Source organism: Ctenopharyngodon idella, chromosome 6 (assembly GCF_019924925.1).
Source record: "Ctenopharyngodon idella isolate HZGC_01 chromosome 6, HZGC01, whole genome shotgun sequence".
Classification (NCBI taxonomy): Eukaryota; Metazoa; Chordata; class Actinopteri; order Cypriniformes; family Xenocyprididae; genus Ctenopharyngodon; species Ctenopharyngodon idella.
Window position 1 is genome coordinate 27,774,216 of NC_067225.1, and position 26,320 is coordinate 27,800,535.

The window sequence follows — 26,320 nt, forward strand, 5'->3', positions numbered from 1 at the left end:
TAATCCTTCAGAAATCATTCTAATATGCTGATTTAATGCTCAAGAAACATTTCTTATCAGGGCTTGACATTTTTTGCTCACCAGCCACTTTGGCTAGTGGTTTTCCAAAGTTACCAGCCACAATTTTGACATCGATATCATGGGGAAAAACTGCCATATAGATATTTTTAATGTTATCTCATATTTTTAATGCTGTCACGGAACCATTATACTATTACACAGGCCTTTTTTTTCTCAACTGTTTATGTTCACTTAAAACATAACTGACTGTGTTTACGTGAATACTCACCAAGACTAGCATTTTGACATTATTTTGTTTGTATTTGACTGTTTAAGCCCAATAAGCAGCGAAAAAGAACTCAATTTAGTACTGAGAGGTGGCTTTATGTGCACACACTTTGGGTGTGAGCACAAAATCTGCGGGAATGAGTAAAATTATAAGCAATATGCGCAATCCCATGCCGAAATTCAGGCCCTGTAACACCAACAATATTCATCCGGAGCAAATGAAATGAGTGAGTGAGGTGAGGTGTGTTTGTGTGTAACTCGCTGTTGGAGAGATTAGAGCGAAAAAGTGCAGCTGATATCATGTATCTATTCTGCAGAAAATTAGTATTGGAAGCGTTTCAGATATTTCAATATCGATATGTATCGAAAAATCTATATTTTTGACAACACTACATTGCACTTAGTTTATTATTTCAGATGCATTTTTAAAAGACTACAATTGAAAAATTTATATAAAATTCAACCTGCCAAAGTGTCCAGTAGAAGTGACTGTGTTACACGCCACTGCTGAAATCCACCCGCATTTGGTGGGTTGGCTAGTGTTAAAGGCGTGGTTGATTATGATTTCACTTTTTTAACTTTAGTTAGTGTGTAATGTTGCTGTTAGAACATCGTTACTGACAATCGTCATTTTGGCTGTGTGAGATTCTCCAGCATTGTTGATGTTGAGCAACCGAAGCGAGAGCTGTTAAAGCTCTGCCCTCTTCTGGAAAGTGGGCTGGGAGTAGTAGCTCATTTGTATTGAAAGGGACACACACAAAAACTGATTTTTTTGCTCATATCCAAATGGGGCAAATTTGACAAGCTATTATAAATGATCTGTGGGTATTTTGAGCTGAAATTTCACAGACACATTCTGGAGACACCAGAGACTTATATTACATCTTGTAAAAGGGGCATTATAGGTCCCCTTTAATGTCAACCCCTGTTTCTCATTATCAATGTTGAAAACAGTTGTGCTGTTTAAAATTTGTGGAAACCGTGAAACTTTTTTAGGATTCTTTGACGAGTATCAAGTTGTAAAGAACAGCATTTCTTTGATGTTTTTATGATGACTTTTCTGTCACTTCTAATACATTTTGAAAGTTTTGAAAGGTAGTGTATGCAGTTGTCCAAAACGTATTGGGACAATTTTGGATGCTTAAGTCACACAAATATATGAATTTCAGTGCATTATCCTTGGTTTGACATCTGTGTCAAACAATATATATATTGTTTTATCAACCTAACAAACTTCTTTGTAAAGTTGTCACTTGAACAGGCATTCATACATTTGTACACATGGCCTAAGGACCTGTAAATCAGTCAAATAAAGCAAGACAGAATGTCAGAACAAGACAAAATACCAATATATACAAAGTACAGCACGTATAAAATTGCAACAAATGGTGATGTTACCTGTAAATCTTCCTGTCATATTTCTGCAGACTGTGCTTCTAGTGCAGATACATCTGGGTCAGCCTTCAAACCTCCATGTGCTGCTTCACCTCCAGAGCGTGTGCTGACTACAGATGATGCTGACCTTTGTGACACAGAAACCGAGCTCTCTCTCTGCGATGAGGAAAACGAAGAAGAAGTCTTCACTTTCTCCTCATGCCCTCACTCAGCCAGACGGAATCAGGCTAGCAGCAACCTAGTTGAGGATTTGACCTTTGGCCTTAAAGGTCACAAGCTGGTAACAGAAGGAGAGCGCAAAGATGCACGTCTGGAGGATGATTTTGTCTGTAGTGAGAGTGAAGAGGTATGGACACATAGACAACATACACATAATTTAAAATGCAGAGACAACAATACATTTATGGCTTGGAAATTAATTGATTTAACAGGACTTGAGACTTGCTTCTGACATACAATTAACAGGTTTCATGACATTCAGAAAGTTGCTAAAGTAATTTGAGCATTTACTCTATTGGTTTATCAAGCGGCTAGCAGAGCTGCACAACAGATAATTAGAGCTAAATTGTGATAAATTGTGTACAAAATAAGTATAAAAATAAAGTAAGCTCTTGGTCTTGTCCTACTTTAGAATATTCTGCATATGAAATCACTAAGAAAAAATAAATAGTTTCTGTCGGATTTGGTCAGATGGTATTACCATTTCATGAGGAATATAAGGTGAGATTTTTAGCAGTCATTTAATTTATTATTAAATAGATAGACAGACAGACAAGCGTTACAGGCAATTGGCAGAAAAACACCTTGGACATATAGTAAGTCCCAATTATAAATTTTAATTCAATACATTATTATTTGATTTAGTATTAATGGAGGATCCTGAGTAGTATTTGCATAAAATAAAATAAATTACATTAAATTAAATTAAATTCTGTTATTGTTACTCACCCTCATGTTGTTCCACACCTGCATGCATTTTGTTCTTCTATGGAACATAAAAGAAGATATTTGAAAATGTCCTTACAATGAAAATACTTTTTAAGTGTGTATATAAGATCATTTTAATTTTGTCAATCCTGTACACTTTTTCTGAGACACCTGAAGAAATAATCAACTCTTCTTTTAATGCTACAGATGCATGTAGTGTGTAGACCACAACATCAGAAACAATTCCCCAACTCCTTAACACATGTTGCCAGCATTGTTTTCTTTCCAAGATAATCTCAAGGACGTAGAATCTAGTGGAGTCATCTGTTAATGATACACACACAACTTGATTGTTCCCCCCAGGGTCCCTGCCACTCGGTTAAGTCCATGAAGAAAACCATCAGTTTTCTTCAGTTCAGTTCATTTCTGACAAGGTGCTCCTAGGTTTTGCGTCTATTGAGAGGAACATCATTCATTTATTTGCAGTCTGTTTCGTCTCCTCTTGGGAAATCATTCTCATCTTTGGCATACATATGTTCTGCTGCACTTAATTAGAGATTTTTGATTGATACTGCTGACAGATTTATTTGTTGTTTATTTCCCCTTCTGTCCCCACCCTTGATACATTTCCTTATCGTCTGATTTTTTATTTTTTTGGTTTTTCATCTGCAAAAAGCCAAAATCTGCATTTGTCTTCTTGTTTCTAATGGGAGTTGAAAAAACAAATAATGACTTGTTTGAATATTCTGAACATTATGTTTATGTTATACCTCTATAACTTGCACCTGTGTGATACTAAATCATTTCCACTGGAAGCAGAGGTGATTATATTCGCCTAATGACTTCCATTAATGCCACAGAGTTGTCATAAGATGATAGATGAAGCGGTAACATATTGAAATTCATCTGCAACAGAGCTTAATAACCACTAAACACCCTGAGAACATTCACTTTCTTAGATAACCTGCCCAGCTTAAATAAATTCATTGCAAATAGATATAGGGCCGCACCAGACTGATGTGTGTTTACCGAATGTCAGCACTTCTCACAGCGTGAGGAGATGACACTTTTTTTTATTTTTAATCCAAAAAAAGAAAATTGCTGAAATATTAAAACCGGTCCCTCCAGGGGATATGAAGATGGAAAGAAAGAAGACAAAAACTCTGGCTGATCTGATGGCTCGGCTGGCCGTGCCCTTTTAGTGAGGTTGTCATCATTAGTGTGAAGCTTGCTGTTTAAGACCATTAGTGTAGATCAAAGCCTCACTAGTTTAAAGACCTTATCTGTTCCAAAACAGAGCAGAGACAGACAACTTTCCGGGCACAGTGTCGCCCTGATTAATTACAGGTAACTCTGATGTTACTCCGCCCGCGCCAGACTGTCTCGCGTTGTGGCTATTAATGCGTTTCATCTGTGACAGCGTTGGCGTTCGTGGCTCTGAGATCCTTGCAAGAGATTTCATCATTCTCTTTATCACTCCATCACAAGTTTGTTGTTAAATTTAATATTTGTAGTTTTAGAGGGAAATTTGATTTATTAATGCCTTTCCTTCCTTGTGTTAATATCTCAGCCTGAAAGAAGATAACCGTGGCGTTATTAATCTCGATATGTCATAATTAGTGATGCTTGCTAAAGGCATAGTGATGCTTGCTAAAATTTATTTTAATTTTAAATTAAGTCTTAAGTATCAAAATTCAGTGCATAACAGATATGATTAATACCTTAAATTGTGTGGTTTGTTGAGGCCAGGTGTGCTATTACATGATTTTTACCTGGTGGATGATAAAACCAGCAGAAAATCATTGAAATGGACCAGAATATCATAAAGTCTTAAAAGAATAGTGCACCCAAAAATGAAAATTCTTTCATCATTTACTCACCCTCAAGTTGTTCCAAAAGAAGATATTTTGAAGAATATGGGTAACCAAACAGTTGATGGGCCCCTTGAATTCCATAGTATGGAAAAAAATACAAAAATATTATATAAAAATATCTTCTTTTGCATTCAGCAGAAGAAAGAAATTCATACAGGTCTGGAACAACTTGAGGGTGAATAAATGATGACAAAATTTTCATTTTTGGGTAAATTATCCCTTTAAGGACCGTTCACACCAAGGACGATAACTTTAACCATAATGATGAAGATTTAGTTCTAAAAATAAAAGAATAGCAGAGTCCACACCACATCTGTAATGATTTAACATAAAACGATTTAGTTGGAATCACTTTCAGAAGATATTTTTCCAGCTGATGAACGATAAAAACATTGACAGCCAATCTGAATCAGCTTAGAAACAAAGCATTATTGTTCATTGGTGTGGACGCTAATATAGTCATTGTTATGGTTCTCTTTATAGGTATCGTTCTTAGTGTGAACAGATCTTTAGAGCCAAAAAGCAACCACCCTATCAACCGCATAGCCAAATAACACCTTAGCAACCTTGTACCAAAGAACTAGCAAACACCCATACATCTAGCATCAGCCTTGATGCTTTTTTTCTTCTGAAAATGTAAAAATGTAGTTATTTCATGCAAACTATTTCTTATAACAATCACTTCTTTTTTTCTTTCACAGGATGAAATGCATACCGAGTTCCTCCATAGATGTGCAGTCCATTCCATTACTGCTCCCTCACCACCTCCTTCAATACAAAAACACAGAGTCTTACCCAAGTTCTCTTCTGAGCCAATTAAGACTCAGGCCTCCACAGTCCGGCATGTCTCTGAAGGACCAAAGAAGCATGAACCCATGCGAATAGCACCAATGCGCTGCCTCTCACCGAGTACCTCCAGACAAGGGAGCAGACTGGATCAGTCCGAGGCTGGCAGAGCATTGCCTGATGGAGATACCAGGATATCTATCAACAGAGCATCTGTGCGAGAGATCTCACTGAACAATTCTGGGCTTCAAAAGGTGAGCCTGTTCACTTTGAAAGGATAAGAAAATAATTTAATTAGTACCCTTATGTCATTTTAAGCCTGTATGGACTTAGTGTTCTTCCTGGACTTAGTATGCTCTTAGTGTTTTTCCCCACAATAAAAATCATTTTGAAAAATGATTTTTGTCTAAACAATGAAAGTCAGTGGGGTCCAATTTTGTTTAGACTCCAACATTCTTTAAAATAATCATCTTTTGTGCTCTGTAGAAGAAAGAAATTTTTACAAATTTGAAATGACATTCATTGTTCGACGAGGAACTGACAAAAAGTTGCAAGCATAATTTAGGTAAGATGGAGAAATGGGCCACAAAATAAAGCAGCCGCATGGGTTTTGTGGAGTGAACCCACATAAATCACATGGCCTGTTCATGTGGATGAAATGTTTTTTAACCGTAGCAAGCATGCAGGGTTAGAGGGGATCAAATCAAGCACATACTTCAGCTGAATTGGTGCACTCCAGCAGAGAGGCTTGTTTATGAGGGCCTCTGTTCTTATTGTAATTTCAGAACTGGTGTGGTTCTTATCTTCCCTAGAGGCTGGATATTTTAATCTGAATCCATTCAGATTGAGGGGAGTAGGTTGTGCCCTTGCATCTCTGATGTGTTTGGAAATTGTATTGCAAATGGCTTGGACATAGTGTTCTTTTGTCTGATTTTTGAAGTATATTTTCAGGGGTTTTGAACTCCCAGAGGATTTTTTTTGCTCAGAGGTCGCTCTTTTTTAGCTTAAGGGTTATGTTACAATAAAATTACTTTGCCTCGGATATTTGTCATATACAGAAGTGAGACAATTGTTCACACAGACTCCAAACTTTGGTGTCTTGATCAGTGGGTCTTCAACAATATTGATGTATTTATGCAATGATGTAATGCTTACATTGCAAAGCCAATAAAATTAAGCTTCATGTACTGTGTATATACAATCATATACATTGCATTTTAATTTTTTTTGTTAAAGGGACAATTCGGTAACACTTTAGTATAGGGAACATGTATTCACTATTAACTACGACTTTTCCCTTGATAAACTCCTAATTTACTGCTTATTAATAGTTAGTAAGGTAGTTGTTAAGTTTAGGTATTGGGTAGGATTAAGAATGTAGAATAAGGCATTAATATGTGCTTAATAAGTACTAATAAATAGCCAATATTGTATTAATATAATATATAATAATATATTGTATTAAGATGATATTTTGAAAATGTCTGCCCATACAATGCAAGTCAAAGGGGTATAATGTTGTTTTTGACTTCCTCTGTATGGACAAAAACAGTGTGCGTTCTTCAAAATACCAGAATTTCAAAATGACGATAATCCTGAGAAAAGCTCCATTTGCTCTCCATTTCATCTGATTGTTGCCTAGGTGAAACAACCAGGAAATCAAAGAGAACTCATTAGTGTTCTTACCTCTCTTAGAGGTTGGAAGATGTTTGTTAATAAGAAACTAAAACTGGTCCAAGCATTCAGCACAACTACCAGACTCTCACCGCAGGTCTGAAATGGTGATTAACTAAATGTTTTAAATGGAGTTTGATGTGGGAATTACTGAGGATCATTACGGGTGCCCAATAACACTACTTCCCCCCTTTTAAACATGCCACATATCTTTGATGCTGCTGAAGTTTGCTAGGCTTATCTGGAAGGTCGCTCATAGATGCAGGTAGGACTTCATATAAGTGGATTTCTAAGCAGCAGGCAGCCATCCCTGCTGATGTCTTGGCCTTAATGGGGGTGCCAATTAGCTTGCAAGCTATGATTGATTGCTTGCTAATTAGCTATACCCAGTAACGATTTGTCTCCTTGCAAAGTGGCACCGATGAAGTAATGAGATTTTGGGCTTTACAGGTGAGTGTCAATGGGAGAGTTCAACCTTTGGGCTCCAGCAGGTGTGATCTGAGTCGAGATGAAGAGGATGAGGAAGATGAGCTACGAATGTTGGCCAGTTTGAAGAGAGAGCAGGAGGAAGAAGGAGATGGAGACATGGGCAGCCCAGGCCTTAGTGCATCACAGGTAGGATATTCATATTCATATATCACCCTAAAATTAATATTATAAATATAATTATATATATTATACATATTTGATCTATTTTTTATTTTTAAGTATTTTAATATAAATATTTTAAATATATATAAAATATTTTAATATACACACTACCAAAATTTTAATATTAATAAGCACACTATTCAAAAGTTTGGGGTCATTTGGATTTTAAAAAACAAAAATTAATGCTTTTATTCAGTAAGGATGCATTAAATTGATCAAAGGTGACAGTAAAGACATTTATAATGTTACAAAATATTTCTTTTTTTTTTTTTTTTTTAAATGTTGTTCTTTTGAACTTTCTATTCATCAAAGAATCCTGGAAAAAAAATTTCCCACAAAAATATTGAACTGTTTTCAATATAGATAATAATAAGAAATATTTCTTGAGCACAAAATCAGCATTTTAGAATGATTTCTGAAAGATCATGTGACAGTAAAGACTGGAGTAATGGCTGCTTTAAATTGTAATAATTTTTCACAACTTTATTTTTGATCAATTAAATGCATTCTTGGTGAGCATAAGAGACTGCTTTTTAAAAATAAAATAAAATAAATAAACAAATACAATCTTACCAACCCCAAACTATTTGTTTGTATAATTTAAATAATGTATAATTATTATTATTTTTTTTTTATTCACAATATAGACCCCTGTCTTAATGGTCCTAAAAAAATACTTTCTTCTGACTTGACCGATATAACACACCAGGTTTCCAGGTTTTGTGAGAATCAATCATATATTAAAAATACAATACCAATAAATAAACACCATTTTATGTTCTGCTAGGTTCACCACTGCAACATAAGTCTGAGTGCAAGCAGCGATGACACCTCAACTTGGACTCAGTGTATTCCTTTGGTGGGCTTACAAACCACACACACATACACTATGCTGACATTTACAGCAGTTATAATTACAGAAGCCAAACGCATTGCCACACTTGAGTACAGTGCGGGAAGGTCTAAATTACCCTTCATCATTAGGCTCCTCAGTTATACAGAGTGCTCTGTATGGATGAACTGTAGCTAGCGGGCAAATAACAGGGTGAATATTAAAAACTGGTTTCCTATAAAGAAGGGCAAAGTTTATATATATTTATGCTAAAAAAAAAAACACTAATTAGAGTGAAATAAACTCCCATGGCATTGCAATATCAGACCCTATCCATCAGTTGCTGATGTTGTCTTGATTAGAAAGAGATGCTGCAACTGCTAATCATGCCTGATGTGCCTGGTATTGAGAAATGGCAAATTAGACTTTGTTAAAACATAGCAATACTGCCACCATCAGGCTAGAAGAACATGCACAACGCTCAAGTACTTCTCAACTGGTTTTGCTGCAGGACCCAGATTTTACATTAGACATCAAGTGGCGAAACAACATTGTAACAAAATTTTTCTTGCAGAAGTAAATGAAAAATGTTCAATCACCAAAATGAACCACCATGAACTGCATAGGCCCAACAATATGCAAAATTAGTGAAGTGACACATGCTGAATAGACAACTGACACTTTTGTAAATGCATAAACAACAGCAGAAGCGTGATTCCCCAGCCTAACACAATGGAACAACATTAGTATTACACTATCAGAACAGACCTGCAACCCAATTTTGATTTAGGACCCACCAGTTGAGAACCACTGCTCCAAAACATAGAGGCTTAAATCATTATTTTACAGCAAGGAATGCAGTTATCCAGAACGTATTATATTTTCCTACTAGACTGAAGCTAATAGTGGGCAGATATGGCGCCTGAACCAGATTATAAATACACACTACTTATTTTCTCTGTGGTTCACAGCCAGTGGATCAAGGCCAGCACTATCAGAAAGAAATGAACCCTCTTCTTCACTCTAATCCCAGGTAAGAGAAAAATACAGTACTTTTAGCTTCTCTAAGTCCATAAGGTACTGTATAATTCTAAGCCATTATTCTAGGCTTGTCAATATCTTGTCAATATCTCAGTTGTGAATGAGTAATTTCAGAACTTTATCGTGAAATTTCATAAGAGAACTCTTGTCAGCCCTCAGGCTCATGCACATTCAACATTTTGGACTTCTGAAAAGCGGTAACAAAATGTGATAGAGATAGGGTAGATTTTTGGGCACTGAATATTTTGATGTTTCCATTGACAATTTTATCCAGTGGTTCCAGGGTACCAAAAAGAACTTTTGAACATCAAAGCATAAAAAAGAAAGCAGGTGGTGTGCTCCACAAAATTTTATGCCAGTCTTCAAAAGATTTGGCTGCCATTCATTACATGATGAAACTGCCAGACTGTTCACATAATGGAGCACTGCAACTTATGTCAAAAATCTCCTCATTCTGGAGGTTTTTGACTTACTTACTTGAGAAACATTATTATTATTATTATTAATACAATACTAAATGTTTGTTATTAATTATAACTATTTATTTATATTATTATAGTAGTAATATATATTTTATATAATCATATATAAATATAATTAACATAATTTGTTATTATTATTGCTGTTGTGGAATTTTAATATGAATAAAACAAAAACAATAATTATTAGTACTATTGTTATTATTATATTTTATCAAGAATATTTTAGGAATTATATGAACAAAATGATTAAATAAACATTATATATATATACACAGTCAAACCAAAATTTATTCAGACACCTTGAACATTTTATTCATTAATACAGTTTATTCACTATAGTTTAAAAAAATGGTAATAAAATATGACAAGATCTCAGAGTTAAACTGTGTCAGAAAAAATTAATCTTAATTATGTCAGATAACACTTAAGCAAAACATGGTCAGGTCAAAGTGTTTGAATAATTTTTGGTTCCAAATTTGTATCAATTTTACTGGTAGTCCACTGTATGAAGAATTTTTGGGAATAATATGTCACAGTTTACTTTATTTTGCTATCCTCACTTACATAAATGAACTACTACACCCACTAGTAAAAAAATATATCATATATATATATATATATATATATATATATATATATAAAATAAATGTCTGAATAATTTTTGGCTTGACTATATATATATATATTAGTTTTGTAGTAGTAGTAGTAGTAGTATTTAATAAATAAATAAGATAAAAATCAAAGAATAAAGAAAACCTACATTGTAATAATTAAAACATAGATTAGGAAGAAATTAATTCTGTTATAATAATAATAATTATTATTAATATATTTTTATTATAATCAATAATATTTCATTATATAAATTATATAAACAAAATTATTATAAATAATAAACATTACTATTATTAATATTATTATTAGTAGTAGTCATAGTAGGCTAGTATACAAGTAATATATAAGATTTAAATCAATAAAGAAAACCTATACTGTAATAATTAGAAAAAGGAAGAAAGTAATTCTGCATAATGTAGGACCTTTAAATGTAAATTAACTGATCAAAAAATATTGGATGTCATGTTAATATTTTATGTACACACTGTTTACAATCCCACAGCATAACTATGGCTAGTTTCCTACGCAAAACTTTTCCTGTCAAGGGAAGCTGCCCACACTGCCACGCCTCGGTGATTAATTAAGCATGGTTGTCAGGGACAATGAATAACCAGGAGTTATGCATGTGCTCAGAGGCTTGCATGTGTCACCTAGCTGTCACTGCTGCAGCAGAGCTCACTGGGAGGTCATCATCCACCTCCCTCCCGTCCCACCAGGGAGCCTGTCCATCAACACCACATGGTGCCTTGAAAAGTGTCATGTAAATGAGAGAATATGAAAGAGAGAGAGACGTGCAGAAGGGGGGGTCTTTCATTCACAAGAGGTAACCTGTGACAGAACAGGAATTTTGAAAATGGGCGTTGGTGCAACTTCGTACAATGATTCCAAAAGCTTCAGTATAATAAAACTATATATCATAGTGTATATATTTATTTATAATATAATTCAGTTTTAGTACTAGGATAGCTGCACATGCCCCTTCAAGAGTTGTTTTATATGGTTTAACCCTCTTGTAGAGAATGGATGGATGTCCTGAGCCCTCCGATAGTTCATCCAAATCAACAGATGGCCGATGAAAAAGGAGACCACAGCAAGGTCTCAACCAGAGGTATGACACCAGAAAAATCCCCATCCTGGGCTCATATTCTTTGTTGCTAAAAATAAATCATGATCTAGATTTCACCTGGACAGAGAAGATACAGTATGTGCTCGGGGACAATTACTTTCATGATTGATATTTCCTTCTTCATCTAAAACCCACAGTGATATTTATTTGACAATACTAAAACTGCAGGGTCTTAAATTGCAATTGTTACTGCCCAGGAAGAAGAGATTTCATTTAGAGTTCATACACTATATGGGGTAAATGGCTTTTGTTGAAATGTAGAAAGTAAAACAATTTTGAAACAAAATAATCGGAGAAATGCAAAGGGTAACAACTTCCAAACTTTCCCTGTCTTTTTATTGTCATTTTTCCTCCCCTATATGTAACTCTATATGCAACTTTATTTTTCTCTATGCTATCCACAGGGTCTAAGGTACACGACAACAGTGGAGAGGAAGAGTTTCTCAATTTAATGTATGATCCTTGCCTCAACTGTTACTTTGATCCACAATCTGGGAAATATTACGAACTGCTCTGATCCCGAGATGAGAAACATGTTGATCAATACTGCCACTATGTATGGATTTAGTTCAAGCACTATTCTGTCCTTCCTAACAAAGATTTTAATTATTTTAATGGGTGTACATTTTTTATGTAACTGTTTCTAATGTGAAATGTTTTTTTTTTTTAGTAATTAATTCACATTCAAGCATGTTTGAGCTCATAACTGAAAAAGTTACGTAACGTTTCTGTACGAATGAAATAAACCATATGAATGAATCCATTTCAGTTTATTTTAGTTCTAACTTTTTATTCAAAATGTAAAACTAACTCAAATTGTACATTTTTTGTCTAATTTAATTCACAGGTTTTAAATTAATCTCACTTTTTAATTAAAATCAACATAAAAGTGATCCAACTGTATAATGTTGACGGAAGTCGAGTCGATCGCGTTGGTACACGATCGACCAATCACACGCCCGTTACTGCTTTACGTCATTTGACAGGTAGAACCACTAGGAAGTAAACATCTATAATGGCGAGAAAGTGTTTGAAGTTAAGCCACTACTCAAATATGTTACTAAATTTAATTTTATATAGTGTTTTTTGGGAGCTCGCCTTCGCTTTTCCGTCATATCGCGAATCCAGACAGTCAGAAAGTTTGGAGAAATCCACCTCAGCACCAAATAATCAACAGGTTCGTTATCGACGTTCTTGCTTCTTCAGTCAATTCCCTATCAGTTTACATAGGCTACTACATATATTTACTATCGCTGGTGTCTTGTTTCGCAGGTTATAAGACTCCATATAGGAGTGATCGCGTCAGTTGTGATCGTTATTGTAGTTGCAATAGCAGCTGCTGTCTTCATCATACGGAAATACTGCTGTCTGAAGAGGTATAGAGATACGCAACACTGTGCTTTATGAGACAGTGCAACCTAACCTTTCAATCCTCTCACCAAAATATTTTGCAATCATTTACACTGAAGTTAATAATAAACGGACAATTAGTCCCTATAAGTGACAACTTAATTTAAACAAAATGTGCAACCTGGTATTTATATATAATATTTATAAAATTATGATATATTTTTTTCTTTAGTAATGCAACATATAGATACTCAGAACTGCAACAAATGGAAGAGCAAAATGCAGCCAGAGAAGTGGACGATGATTCAGATGAGGTTAGCATTTGTGGCATGTTAACAGTAGTTTATAATGGCTTTCAAAATATGATACTTAACCACTTTTTATTCTTATACTAGCTTTTCTTTCCACAGGACCTTTTGGATTGAATCATGTAGCACAATTTATCCTTCACATTTCTCTTCCTTTTTAATACTGTGACTTTATATGGCCAAAAGCATCACATGGGTCATTTAAAAACCACCAGGAGTTCCTGAAATATTCATCTCTGTTCCACCATTTTTCAGCACGGATATGTCCACCAGCCAGTTAAATTTAGCTGGTTACTTTTGCCAGGATTTAAAGGCCAAGATCTCCTACTTGAAAGAACTGGAGGGAAGGAGTTCAGAAATACTAAGATGCACATTAGAGATGAAAATTACTGATTTATTTTCAGGCCAGTAACTTCTGAAAAGAGCTGTGGTGGTTGTTGGTTATGATGCCCATCGCTTAAAACTTGGTCAGTACTTTTTAAATGCACTCCTTGAAGAATGTATTTAGTATTTTCTTGTTTTTTCTTGTACCAAAAGCCTATTGAAATGATTGTTCCTCTTTATTTATTGTGTATGTGTGTGCCTGATCTTTGCTCGATCTTAAAACAGCCTCATGATCTCAGGGTTGTTCCCACTGGATACTGTGAACAGTGTGACTAATATCAGAGGCACACCTGTACTAGTGTTTAACTGCAAACCAGTCTTATCAACTGTAATGATGCTGTAGACTTTGCATTTCAGTGCCTTACTGAAATCTGTTACTGTACAATTTAACTGTGGTATGCGACTGAACAGTAGTCTGCTTTTCTATGCTGGTAATGGTATTTACTAATGGCAGTGTTTGACTTTACCTGTATGTTAAGGTGATAGTGTTGATAAAGCAATATTATGTGCGATTCTTGATTTTGAAGTATTTTTAATGACTGAATTCCATATCTTTAGATGGTTACACCTAAGACTGAACTAGTTTCTTTTGAATTCAAGGCTGCGAATTTACCTTAAGGCACATCCTGTTGGGTCAGGTTTCACACACAATAGTCCTGCGAACTTAAAACAGGTAACAACTCGAGAGAGAGAGAAACATTTTTAGTGATTTCAGGTAACGTTGCATTTTAAATCATTTTAATGTTACATCAGGCCGTTGAGAAGCCCAGAGGATTATTTTGTGCTACCAAAAATGAGATCTAAAGGTAAAGAAAATGTTTTTGGCATTTTTTTGATTATTTTGTGTGATTGTTTGTGTGTATAATGATGATATATTATTAATTGTTATATATTAATTTACAGATTGTGTGTATGTTCTCATAACAATGCTGATCGTCTTAATATGGTGTTTCTCCATCGAATGGACAAAACTCCAAGAAGCTGACAAACGATCATGTAATGTAGATGGTGACAGCTTGTGTTATGCATGACAGCTTGTTAATCCATAACATTATTAGAAATATATTTGATTAGTGTTATATTTTAATTTGTCTAAAATTTGCCTTTATATTCCAGCTGAAGTTAATGATTCTGTGACAAACTGTGATAATCCAGGTAAGTATGTATGTATTTGAGGATAAGAGGTGCATACGTGTTTGCATGCAGAATTGCAGTACTTAGGGATGTGGTTAATTGACATGTGACAACACCGGTAATACTGGTGTCACCGGGGGGTGGGGCCTTCACCACTTTTTTTAAATCGCTTATGCTGCCTTCATGTGCTCTCAGAATTATCGTAAATACCAGTTTCCAAGGTAAAAACTGCACATGAACGCCCTCCCATTTCAAAACTTCAATGTGATGAGCTTGTAATCACGAGTTCAGAAGTGGGAATTAGAAGTGGGGTTCAGAAGTTCTCTTTTGTTGCACTTAAATGGTTTAAAAGCATTTGTTTGAATAAGAGCTTGATCAAATAACGCAGAAAAATGGATACTGCGTTAATTGCGTTAAATATTTTCAACGCGTTAAATTGAAAAAAATTTGCTGCAGTGGGCAAGTGATGAAACCGGTGTTGCGACTGAACACCGGTAGCACCGACTACCATGGCAAGCCTAGCAGAACTGTCTTTTTTTTTTTTTTTCTTGGAACTTGTTTTTTATTTCTCTGAGCAGGTCTGTTTAAGTCTCACTTTGATTGCTGTCCACTTAAACACTGCCCTTTCAACCACTTCCCAATACACATGTACAGCGGTGTAGCCGATGTGGTGGCTGCAAAAATCTGCTTTAACAATACAGTGTAAGAACTGTTACATTATGTTGCTTATTCATTATGTTGCTTATTCATGATGCAAAATGTCAAAATGTCAAAAATGAAAATTCTGTCATCATTTACTCACCCATATGACTTGAACACAAAAGTAGATATTTTAAATAATGTTTGTCTATACTTTGATAGCTTACAGTGGTATAGCAGCTTATATAAATATTTTCAGTGAATACATTAATTCATCGATTGCTTAGTTCATTGTGAAAACAATAACATTTAATCAGTTAAAAAGTACAAGTTGAACCAGCAAGATTCAGATAGTTAAAAATGTACCAAATTGGATTTTTTTTGATGATAAATTATATAAAACTAGTTATTGTGTATTTAAAGCACATTCAGTTTATTAGTACTATTACAGAAATTTCATTACTTGTTTCATTTATCCATGACTGACAAATATGCATCACATTAAGGTGTATTAAGAGTGAGTAAATGACACATTTTTTGGATGAAATAATTCATCAAGTAATACTTATAGATACTAAAAGAGCATAAATGTTCTTCTCTACAGCATCATGGGTGGCATCAGGAATAATGCAGGACCAGGGCTGAACATTGTGACAGTAAACGGTTTGATTATTAAAAATAATTAAGCAGGATTTTTTTCATTTTTTTTTCAAAAATGTGAATTTTGACATTTTAAAAAAATGTTACTATATTTTATACACAATTATTAATATTTATGTACATAAAATTCGATTTGATTAATTGACTTTTTCTTTTTTCTTAGGTGAAACCGGTGAGGTTTTAAGAAATAATAACTTTGATATGGAATATAAAGGTAGGTCTCTTAGTGGATTTGTGCATGCAAAAAATTTAATCTATTAAATTGACATCCGGAATCATTTATCCTTCAAGATCCTGAGGAATTACTTGCCTATCTAAAGACACTAAAGCCAGGAAATATAGTGCTTGTGGCCTCATACATGGACCCTACTCCAAAGTAAAAATCTGACAGCCTTCACACACCATCAACATGATTAACTTGGGTTTTGAGTTGAATTATTCATATATGTCTCACTTCCACTGCCACCGTCTCTCTTCCAGGCTGACTGATGAGATTAGAGATATATTCACTGCTCTGGGCAGCACCATGGTCAAATCCCTGAAGCCCAGGGATAGCTGGGTATTCGCAGGCACCTATGGAATGAAGAAAGCTAGTCCTTTTGAAAAGGTTGGAACGTCTTGTTCCTTTAAATGTAATTGTCTTCCTTTGTGCATCACCATTAATGCGATTTTGATTGCTTTCACAAACTGAGCAAGGAGTTATTTCCTATGATAACTTAATTTCAGTCATGACAACTCTCGGGATAGTTTATAAAACATTTTATTTATGTAAATGGAATGTACATGAGTTTGGTCTTGGCAGACTAGATCTGCTGTGCTCAGAACATAAGATAAAATGAATGGAAACATGCTGCTGCTGCTAGAGAGAGGGAGACCCCCGTAGCAGATCTAGGCAGGTGGTGCTGGGGAGGTGGAGGGCTAGAAGAAAAATTTGCATAGATCGCAGGGTTGGTGTATTCGTTTGAATGCCTCATAGTTATAAAGGGAAGTAGTAATGGATATGTGAAATCGATTGGCTTTGGAAGTTACATTGAAACGACCATCAGAATGTAAACAGAGTTTAAACTATTCATTTGTACTGAATCCAGAATCCCCTTAAAAGATTAGTACACTTCAGAATTGATAGTTTACTCACCTACATGTCATCCAAAATGTTTGTCTTTCTTTCTTCAGTCGAAAAGAAATTACGTTTTTTGAGGAAAACATTCCAGGATTTTTCTCCATATAGTGGACTTCACTGGGGTACAACAGTTTGAAGGTCCATATTGCAGTTTTAATGCAGCCTCAAAGGGCTCTACACGATCCCAGATGAGGAATAAGGGTCTTATCTAGCGAAATGATCGGTCTTTTTCTAAAAAAGAAAAAAAATGTATATAATTTTTTGTACTGCTCTGTGATGCGCCACGCATTACGTAATCACGCGTGACGTAGGCAAAAGTACCGATCCAGTGTCTACAAAGCGAACGTGCAAAGACTAAGTCAAACGCCCTTTACAAAAAAGGTGAAACAACGATGACGGATTTATGGTTAAAAAGTATATACATTTTTATTTTTATTTTTAGAAAATGACCGATTGTTTTGCTGGATAAGACCCTTATTCCTCATCTGGGATCGTGTAGAGCTCTTTGAAGCTGCACTGAAACTGCAATTTGGACCTTCAAACAGTTGGTAGCTGTTGAAGTCCACTATATGGAGAAAAATCCTGGAATGTTTTCCTCAAAACCATAATTTCTTTTCAACTGAAGAAAGAAAGACATAAACATCTTGGATGACATGGGGGTGAGTAAATTATCAGGAAATTTTAATTCTGAAGTGAACTAATCCTTTAATGTCTGTTTTGCAATGCTATTTTAGTATTATATATTATACCATTGTAGTATTTAATACATATATATTTAAGTTGTAATTTTGTTATGTGCTTTTGTCGATTTTTTTTTTTTTTTTTTTTTTTAATTTTAAGTAGTTTCCTATTTTTATTTTAGTACTTCAACTTCAACCTATTTCAGTTAGTTTCCAACTTTTGTTTTTAACATTTCATTTAAATTAATTTTCATTTACATTTTTATATATCATCTAATATTTATATTTTATTTTATTTCGGCTTTATTTCCATAAATGAAAATGTTTTTTAATAGTTCAAGTTTTAGTTTTTTGTTTTTTGTAACCAATGCTATTGTGCAAAACATTTAAATAGGTTGTTTTCTCTGTTATGTTTAGTTGATTCAAAATGATATGAGGACAAACGTGTATGGAGACTGGCCAGAGATGGGGGAGGTCATTGGCTGCTTTCCCAGAACTGAGACTGAATGAGTCTGCCACATTAACCAACCTTAGATCGCCACACGTTTGGGACATTTAAAAATGGGACATTAACAACGCACTACCTTTTTTGCTGTCTTCCCTCCCTAAGTAAGTAAAACTGAAGGAATAGTTTACACTCATGTTTTTCCAAATCCATATGACTTCCTTCCATGGAACACAGAAGGAGAACTTTTGCATATGTTCACACTGCTCTTTTCCAAACATTGAAAGAGCAACATTCTGCCATGATGATCATATTATAAAGCAAATAAAAATGTGAAAGATAATAACAGAGCTGACTCTTTTCTCATATTGAATTCCTTCACATTGGTTCTTTTATATGAAGGTAACACTGTTGCTGTTAATATAAACAATGAGTGGAAAACGGGAAAGTGACATCAGTTTTAACACAATCCCTCTTTTTCACTCCCCCTCCTTCTGCTGAATTGTAGTACCAGTTAGGGCACTGTATGCACTCTGGGATTGCAAAAGTGTGCGTGTGTGTGTGTGTGTGTGTGTGTGTGTGTGCGTGTTTGGGTTTGCTTGGAGGGACGTACTTTCCCTCCTGCTTCTCCTCCTGCTCTGCATGAAGATAGCAGGTGGAATCCCGAATAAATTTTTTCTGGAACAATCCTGAGGCAGTGAGTGTTCTGCACCTTTGGAATCATGGGAGTGACCCATGGAAAGAAAGTAAGGATATTTTAATCCATTTTGAAGAACCGGTCTGTTGCTGTTATGAGTGTAAGAACAATACCATCTCATCTAAAGATCTGTACTTACTATAGAGTTACGGTTGGGGATAGTTACTTGTAATTATGCATAATTTACTGTTATTACTATATTAAGTACATGTAGTAACATGTAAATATGTCACTTTAAAATAAGCTGTTACCAAACGTCTTTAAAGGGTTAGTTTACCCAATAAGGAAAATTCTGTCATCAATTACTCACCCTCATGTCGTTTCACACCCGTAAGATCTTCGTTCATCTTCGGAACACAAATTAAGATATTTTTGATGAAATCCGAGAGCTCTCTGACTCCTCAATAGACAGCAATTTAACCACCACTTTCAAGGTCCAGAAAGGTACTAAAGATTGTTAAAACTGTCGACGTGACTGCAGTGGTTCAACCTTAATTTTATGAAGCCATAAGAATACTTTTTGTGCGCAAAAACGAAACAAAAATAATGAGTATATTCAACAATATCTTCTCTTCTGTGTCATTCTCCTACGCTTTTTACGTCCAGCGCTTCCAGGTTCAACGTCAATAATGAGCCGGCCAATAATGACTCGGCGTTCTGACGTAGAACCTGAAAGCACTGGATGTAAACAACGTATGAGAATGACACAGAAGAGAAGATATTGTTGAATAAACTCTTTATTTTTGTTTCATTTTTGCACACAAAAATGTCGCTTTGTCACTTCATAATTAAGGTTGAACCACTGCAGTCACGTCGAAAGTTTTAACAATGTCTTTAGTACCTTTCTGGACCTTGAAAGTAGTGGTCAAATTGCTGTCTATGGACGAGTCATATACCTCTCGGATTTCATCAAAAATATCTTAATTTGTGTTCCGAAGATCTTACGGGTGTGGAACGACATGAGGGTGAGTAATTAATGACGGAATTTTCATTTTTGGGTAAACTAACCCTTTAATAGATTTAGTTTTCATTATAGTGATAATAATCCTGTACTATAGCAACTAAACCTGCATTCTTCTCAGCTCCAGACATCTTAACCTGCATAACTTTCATGTGTTTTGATGTTTCAGTGTAAAAAAAGGCCTATATTTGGTTGCAGTCTATAACATTAACAATAACTGATTTACTTTTCTTTGGTGATTTAGTCCAAGGACTCCTCGTGACTTTCCTGACACGATCAAATTCTAGACAGCAAACAGATTATGAAGGGAAAATGGAGAGTTTGTTTGGCAGGGCCAGTAATGAGGTGGCTAAGTGCCAGCTGGTCCCAAAACCATTTTAGTTCAATATGATCAACCCAGCATGGTGTTAACGTGCACGCACACACGCATACCCACAATGCCTCCCTTGTGTTCGTGCAAGTTTCTCTCAACACACAGGGCTATTGTCCTCTTCATCAACAGCTTTGGAGATTATTTTCGATCGTTTGGATGGATAGACAAGGATGAGATGTGCAATATCCACTTGGACATATTAATAGTGATAGCATGGTTTTTGGATACTACTATGACGGTAATACCATGGTATTCTTTGAAATGCCTATATAAATTTGTTAATCACACAATAATATGGTATATATGGTACACTATACAGCTCATTACTGTGAAAAGCAGAAGGAAATTGCAAAAGAAATGAAAGATTTGATTTCTGTATTTTGTCTTGTGGTTAAATATTATGACTAAATATAATATCCATATCCTCCCACAGGCAGATCATAACCATCAGAGTCATAATTCTGCCTGTGCTCAACCACTTATTGGACCTGGTGAATCAGGTTTTCTGTTTTTTATATTATTTGATGCAATTGTAAAAAATATGATCAATAAGTCAACATGTTTAACCAATTTTAACTTCATTTTTGTAAGTTATATGTGATCCAACTAGACATAAAATAAGTTGAAATTACTTAAACAGCTAATTTGATATACTTCAAATTTAAGGCAGCAACTGAATTTACATTTTTAAGTTTAATTATGTGGATTTCTTTTCTTTTTTACACTGTGATGCTTCTCATTAATATTGCTCATTCTTTCTTGAACAACATATTAAACTTTGGTGAATTTGGTGCTACAGTCATGAGAGGAATCCTATTATTTTCCTAAGCAAATCAGCTTACGGTTTTCACCTGCTGGATGATATTGGCTGTTTTGTAATAGAAGGCTCTCTTTTGCTTCTCTCCCTCCATTAGATTTAATCTCTGATCTTGGATCAATGATAGACCCTGATCAGACGTGGGCCAGAGAAGAGGATTTAGACCAGAGCAAGTTGCTTCCTGAGCAAACGGACAGCGGTTACTATGAGGAGCTCATCAGGCCCAAAAAGCTCCACAATCCCATCAAAGCGTCCAAGAGCCATCGGGAGCTCCAGCGAGAGCTGATTATTACACACAAAAGGTTCAAACTGACCCAGAATTTGAGTTGAAAGCATGTTCACATTTTGAGGCATGAACAAAAGCTTAGTTTCAGCCTTTATTTATCACCTGACCCAATTTCTAATCTCACTTCAAACATGTGCCCGCAGAGAGAACGTCTCCTTTGCATGTACATGTTCTGTCCAACAGATGGCAGTAAAGTCAAAGTTGTGCTTGCAGTTAAAGTCACCATGAAATCAAAATGGACAATTCTTATTTTTTTATTGAATATTGCAGTATTATAAATGATTTATCCGTGCACATAATTATTTTTTTTAATTCATGTGCCCTCATAATCTTTAATCAAAATAACTTCCCCTCCATCTCTTCTCTTGATGACGTTTACTGCAGCAAGGGCGGGGCAACCTGTCACTCACATGACATCACAGCAATAGCGAACCACAACCATCCAATCAGTTCCTGATGGACAAAATCAAGTCCCGCCTTACATTTTTTCTTGTTTGAGAAGCCATTTCACTCAGAAATGTCACAATAGGGAAGAAGAAGAGATGTCACTGCAAGAGGGAAGTTACTTCGATTAAAAATCAAGTGGGCACCTGAATAAAGAAAAATGCGTGGATAAATAATTTAAAATAAATAATGCAATATTCCATAAAAAACTAAAATTTTGATTTCATGTTGACTTTAAGGGTGATGATCATTCCCTTTTCCACCCAATTACAATGAATTAACTATTTCTATAAAGAGATATATAGTAACACTATAATAAGATATAGTAACATTTATCCTATCTATCAGAGGAGCAGTGATGGAGGAGAAGCCAGAGTTACAGAGAGTTCTGGAACAGAGGAATAGAGCTCAAGCTCTGAAACAAGACAGAAAGCAGGAAGAAGAAAAATCACCCCTGGAGCAGGAGTTACTGAAGAGGCAGATGAGGTTAGAGAAGGTAAAACCTGAAATAACACCCCTCAAACTAAATTGATATGAGTATTCATATACCATATCAGTGGTCTAATGGACAATATTGTTTGATTTAAGCTAATAAGGCCATTAAATGCTAGGAAGCAATCCAGATTGACACAGAATATGCTCTAATTTTGTCCAGAACACATTGATATTTGGTCCTAAAGTTGTACTATGGATCATAATGTATACACCATGTACTATAACTTGCTACTGTATATACAGTAGTGGCCAAAAGTGATGTCTGGAGATGAATAATTGTGTTTAATGACCCTACAAGTTCAATTAATCCATCAAAATATGAGGAAAATATTTTATTTAAAAAAAATATATATTTTAAATATGACGTAAGAACAAAATACTAAACTTGGTTAAGGTATTTATCTAACAAAATTATTTGACAAAAAAAGGCAAACTACAGCTACAGGTTTTATTTTACTATGCAAAGTAAAATAAAACAGTTTTGTTGGTTCTCTCTTGTTTTTGCCTGTTTCTTTGTATGACAGCCTGGCCAAAAATTATGTCCGCACAATTTGGTATGTTTCATTGCATTATCATCAATAAAACAATTGCCTCCAAGCACAACTACACAAAATGCTTCTTTAACACATTTTAATAATATTTGAATAAAGGGTGAAGATGTAAATTTTCCTAGGCCGGACATCACTTTTGGCCCCTACTGTATACCAACACCTCATTTAGAATTTATTTAATTCTTCTAAGATTGAGCGGGAGGCCGACGAGCAGAGAGAGAGGTCAAAGTGCGCACCTGAGTTCATTAGGGTCAAGGAGAGTCTGAAGAGGACATCGATAGCAAGTGCTGTGGAGAAAGAGCTGTAATCACCTACAACATCATAGATCTACATGAGTGTTGATGCTCCTCCAGCTGCTGATTTGACAGTTCTTGTTATAGCTTGGGTTTGGATTTTGAATGAAATCAAAGAATGTGAAAAAACAATATTGAAGACAAGAAAGTTGAAAGTTGGCTAAAGGCCCGTTCACACCAAGAACGATAACTATGACGATAACTATATTTGCGTCCACACCAACGAACGATAATGATCTGTTTATTCTTAGTTCATGCGCTGCGGTTTCAAAGTGTGTACATGTTTTTGCTGTTCTTGTTGCATTTACACGCTTTAACCACCAGATGTCCTCAGCATGCTATGTTTCGAGTGAATAGCTAGTGTAATCGATGTAACCTAACAGTTAATTTAGCTGAGGAAGTCAATATAGAGGAATAAAAACAACGCCTAGACTTTTTCACTGCAAAATCAAAGGAAGCAAGACAGTGTTGTCGAAACTAGCGCTGGATATCTGAGGTAATTATATGTTACAATGTTTGCTAGCCTGACATAATGATCTCATCATTAATACTTCTCACCATTTAGCCCGAGGGTATGACCGATTGTTTTCCATATATCTATTTTCTTTAAAGTATCAGTGAAAAGGGGGTTTGACGTGTCAAATAGTGTTAGCTTTTTCTGGACCTCGACGATTAACTTCTCTGCAATGTCGGCTGCCACTTTAAATGCGCGAGCCCTTAAATTAGAATGTATTCTGATTGGCTGACAGTGTTTTATCGATCAACAGCTGAAAAAAATCATTCTGAAAGTGATCCCAACGATATCGTTTCTCTGTATCATTATCGTTATATCTGTGGTGTGGACTCTACTATTCTTTTATATTTAGAACGACTTTTAGAACTATCTTCATCGTTATCTTTATAGTTATTGTTCTTGGTGTGAACGGGCCTTAAATGATATGTCAGTGTTACAAAATGTTAAGCACTTATAATGGTCTGTAAGATTTCATGTATTGCACCTTAATTGCTGATTAAGTGGTTGTCATTTGCACTCGTAAGAACAGAATAACTCCAAATATAGTGGAACTGTATCTAGTGTTTTAGTATAGAAATTATTATATCCTTTTATGCTTTTTAATGGAGTTCCTAACAAATCTTGGGTCATGTGAGCCCACCAACACAATGCAATGTGAACAGACAGCAATCCTGTCCACTTTTTCCACATATATCTTTTGTTGTTTAAATATGTTTCAAATAATTTGGTATGTTCAAATACGGTATTCATGTTTTTTATGTGCACATTAGGGTATAACATGGATCTTCTACTACATTTTACACAATGGCAGTATACAACCAGAGCAGGACACTGTATCCAATAATGAAATGCATTAGACTTCATTTTCTATTCATAGCATAACAAATTAACTGGTATTGTCAATTGCAAATTTTAACATCTCTTTTTCTTGGCTTACTAATTGATCACACATGAAAAGGTTACACAAAATTGGATTCAGATTGCAAAAGAATTTATGGTCAATATCACTGCATAATGCATATTTCTTTACAATTAAGCCATTGTTGATTTATAAATTTTGTATAAGTGACTGTTTTTAAAATCTTTTACCTAACTTGGTGTTACTGGTAAATATCTCAATATGCTATATTATCACCAAATATGGGATTTAATCTTTTTTTCAATTTGTTTTCTTTCAATTTGCACAGGTTTTGTATTTCTTTTTGACACCGATTGATCATAGGCCTCATTGACCTGAGCAGTTCCAGAAAGAAACCTGTGCTAAGTGAAAGAAAACAAATTGATAAAAAGATTGAATCAAATATTTGGAAATAACATAGCATAACAAGAGATTTATAAGAAAGATTTATAATTTTTGTAAGCCAGTCAGGAACAAGGTGAAAAAAAAAACCCAAAAGTAAAAAAAAATCTCAAAAGTATTTTGGAAAGTTGTTATACCCTGTCTGAGTAAAGTCAGTAAGTTTTAATCCAATGCTATAACATTAAAGCTAGGGTGGGTAGTATCAGAGAGGCAAGCAATAGCAAGCTAGCTTTGAAAGCATAAGATCACATCCTCCCTTCAGAGTGCCCTCCAAAAAAGCCACGCCTCTTCGATGAACGTGCACAGAGCCAGAGCAGAGTCTGTAAAGCGTCACGAGACAGTGTTAAATTACCTCATATCTCAAACCATATAGCCTTACATTACAATAATAATTAACGTAAACAAGTTCTTACTGACCACCTGACTGCTGCAGATTCATTTCGGCGTTGATAGTGTTGCCATAAAAAACACATAAATCCGAGTCTAAGGATGTGAACAGCTCCGAGTACAAAGTCACGGTTGCCATCACTTAATTATGGTAGTTACAACATGGCATGAACTCAGCATAAGCCTGTTGTTTTGGTTCAGGAGGAACTGTAAAAGGCGGCTGCTGTTTGTTTGTGGCACTCGGTGACTGCCTGTCTACAACTCTGCATGTCTGCATGGATCGCGCTGATGACATGTGATGTCTGCGTGAGCAGGGTGCATTGACAGGCTGGTAGGACTTCGGTAGGACATCGGACCAAATGCAATGATTGGACGAATATTTTTTGGCTTCCACAGAAGACATATGTACATTTATATATCTATTTAGACCACTTCTGTTATTGATTGCTATCAGGATGTGAAGAGAGTTTTAACCAGTATAACAAAAAGAATTCATGAAAAACACGGCCTACCCTAGCTTTAACTAGCATTTCAGGAAAAAGATAATCTTCTCTGGGTTAAAACGACTGGAACACAACATGAGGGTTAGCTTAAGAGCTTTTCCACTCATATGATACTGACATCATAAAGCACATGATTTTGATCTCACGTGTAGCCTATGTTTTGGCTAACAACACAACATAGTTTTTTGTAAATATGTTTTGTACATTTTATAATAGTCTTTAAATAAAGAGATTTTGACATGTAAAACAGTTTGAGTGTATTATCTGAAAGTACCAACCACAGTCTGC

The 26,320-nt window shown here is 35.1% G+C and overlaps 3 protein-coding genes across 6 annotated transcripts in view; all 3 read left to right on the forward strand.

Moving 5' to 3' along the window:
• The window catches only part of cfap20dc (CFAP20 domain containing), a 26,933-nt gene extending 12,681 nt beyond the window's left edge, over nucleotides 1-14,252 (forward strand). The window contains exons 11-20 of the mRNA XM_051898221.1: nucleotides 1,716-2,029; nucleotides 5,186-5,524; nucleotides 7,395-7,559; nucleotides 8,383-8,454; nucleotides 9,399-9,460; nucleotides 11,582-11,673; nucleotides 12,096-12,868; nucleotides 12,964-13,067; nucleotides 13,274-13,355; nucleotides 13,452-14,252. Coding sequence (XP_051754181.1) covers nucleotides 1,716-2,029; nucleotides 5,186-5,524; nucleotides 7,395-7,559; nucleotides 8,383-8,454; nucleotides 9,399-9,460; nucleotides 11,582-11,673; nucleotides 12,096-12,208 — 1,157 coding nt within the window. The 3' untranslated portion in view covers nucleotides 12,209-12,868; nucleotides 12,964-13,067; nucleotides 13,274-13,355; nucleotides 13,452-14,252. The remainder of the gene's footprint in view (nucleotides 1-1,715; nucleotides 2,030-5,185; nucleotides 5,525-7,394; nucleotides 7,560-8,382; nucleotides 8,455-9,398; nucleotides 9,461-11,581; nucleotides 11,674-12,095; nucleotides 12,869-12,963; nucleotides 13,068-13,273; nucleotides 13,356-13,451) is intronic.
• On the forward strand, nucleotides 13,567-21,396 carry si:dkeyp-67f1.2 (uncharacterized protein LOC556106 homolog). 3 transcript variants are annotated; one of them, XR_007930742.1, is made up of 13 exons: nucleotides 13,567-13,816; nucleotides 14,334-14,406; nucleotides 14,487-14,539; nucleotides 14,637-14,729; nucleotides 14,850-14,888; nucleotides 15,446-15,569; nucleotides 16,111-16,169; nucleotides 16,330-16,380; nucleotides 16,458-16,542; nucleotides 16,647-16,773; nucleotides 18,384-18,575; nucleotides 20,876-20,942; nucleotides 21,357-21,396. XR_007930742.1 is itself a non-coding variant. In XM_051898233.1 (11 exons), exons 3-11 carry the CDS (start codon nucleotides 14,527-14,529, stop codon nucleotides 18,474-18,476), a joined length of 684 nt encoding a protein of 227 aa, XP_051754193.1. In that variant the 5' UTR covers nucleotides 13,567-13,816; nucleotides 14,334-14,406; nucleotides 14,487-14,526; the 3' UTR covers nucleotides 18,477-18,759. The 3 variants fall into 3 exon arrangements, 1 of the variants encoding a protein (XP_051754193.1); XR_007930741.1 differs by lacking the exons at nucleotides 20,876-20,942; nucleotides 21,357-21,396 and adding an exon at nucleotides 18,920-19,056; XM_051898233.1 differs by lacking the exons at nucleotides 20,876-20,942; nucleotides 21,357-21,396 and having other exon boundaries at nucleotides 18,384-18,759.
• On the forward strand, nucleotides 19,010-26,287 carry LOC127514945 (actin-associated protein FAM107A). 2 transcript variants are annotated; one of them, XM_051898232.1, is made up of 5 exons: nucleotides 19,010-19,157; nucleotides 20,876-20,933; nucleotides 21,357-21,561; nucleotides 22,338-22,485; nucleotides 23,226-26,287. In XM_051898232.1, exons 1-5 carry the CDS (start codon nucleotides 19,134-19,136, stop codon nucleotides 23,340-23,342), a joined length of 552 nt encoding a protein of 183 aa, XP_051754192.1. In that variant the 5' UTR covers nucleotides 19,010-19,133; the 3' UTR covers nucleotides 23,343-26,287. The 2 variants fall into 2 exon arrangements, with proteins under 2 accessions (XP_051754192.1, XP_051754191.1); XM_051898231.1 differs by lacking the exon at nucleotides 19,010-19,157 and adding an exon at nucleotides 20,069-20,680 and having other exon boundaries at nucleotides 20,876-20,942.
• Nucleotides 26,288-26,320: the final 33 nt, after the last annotated feature.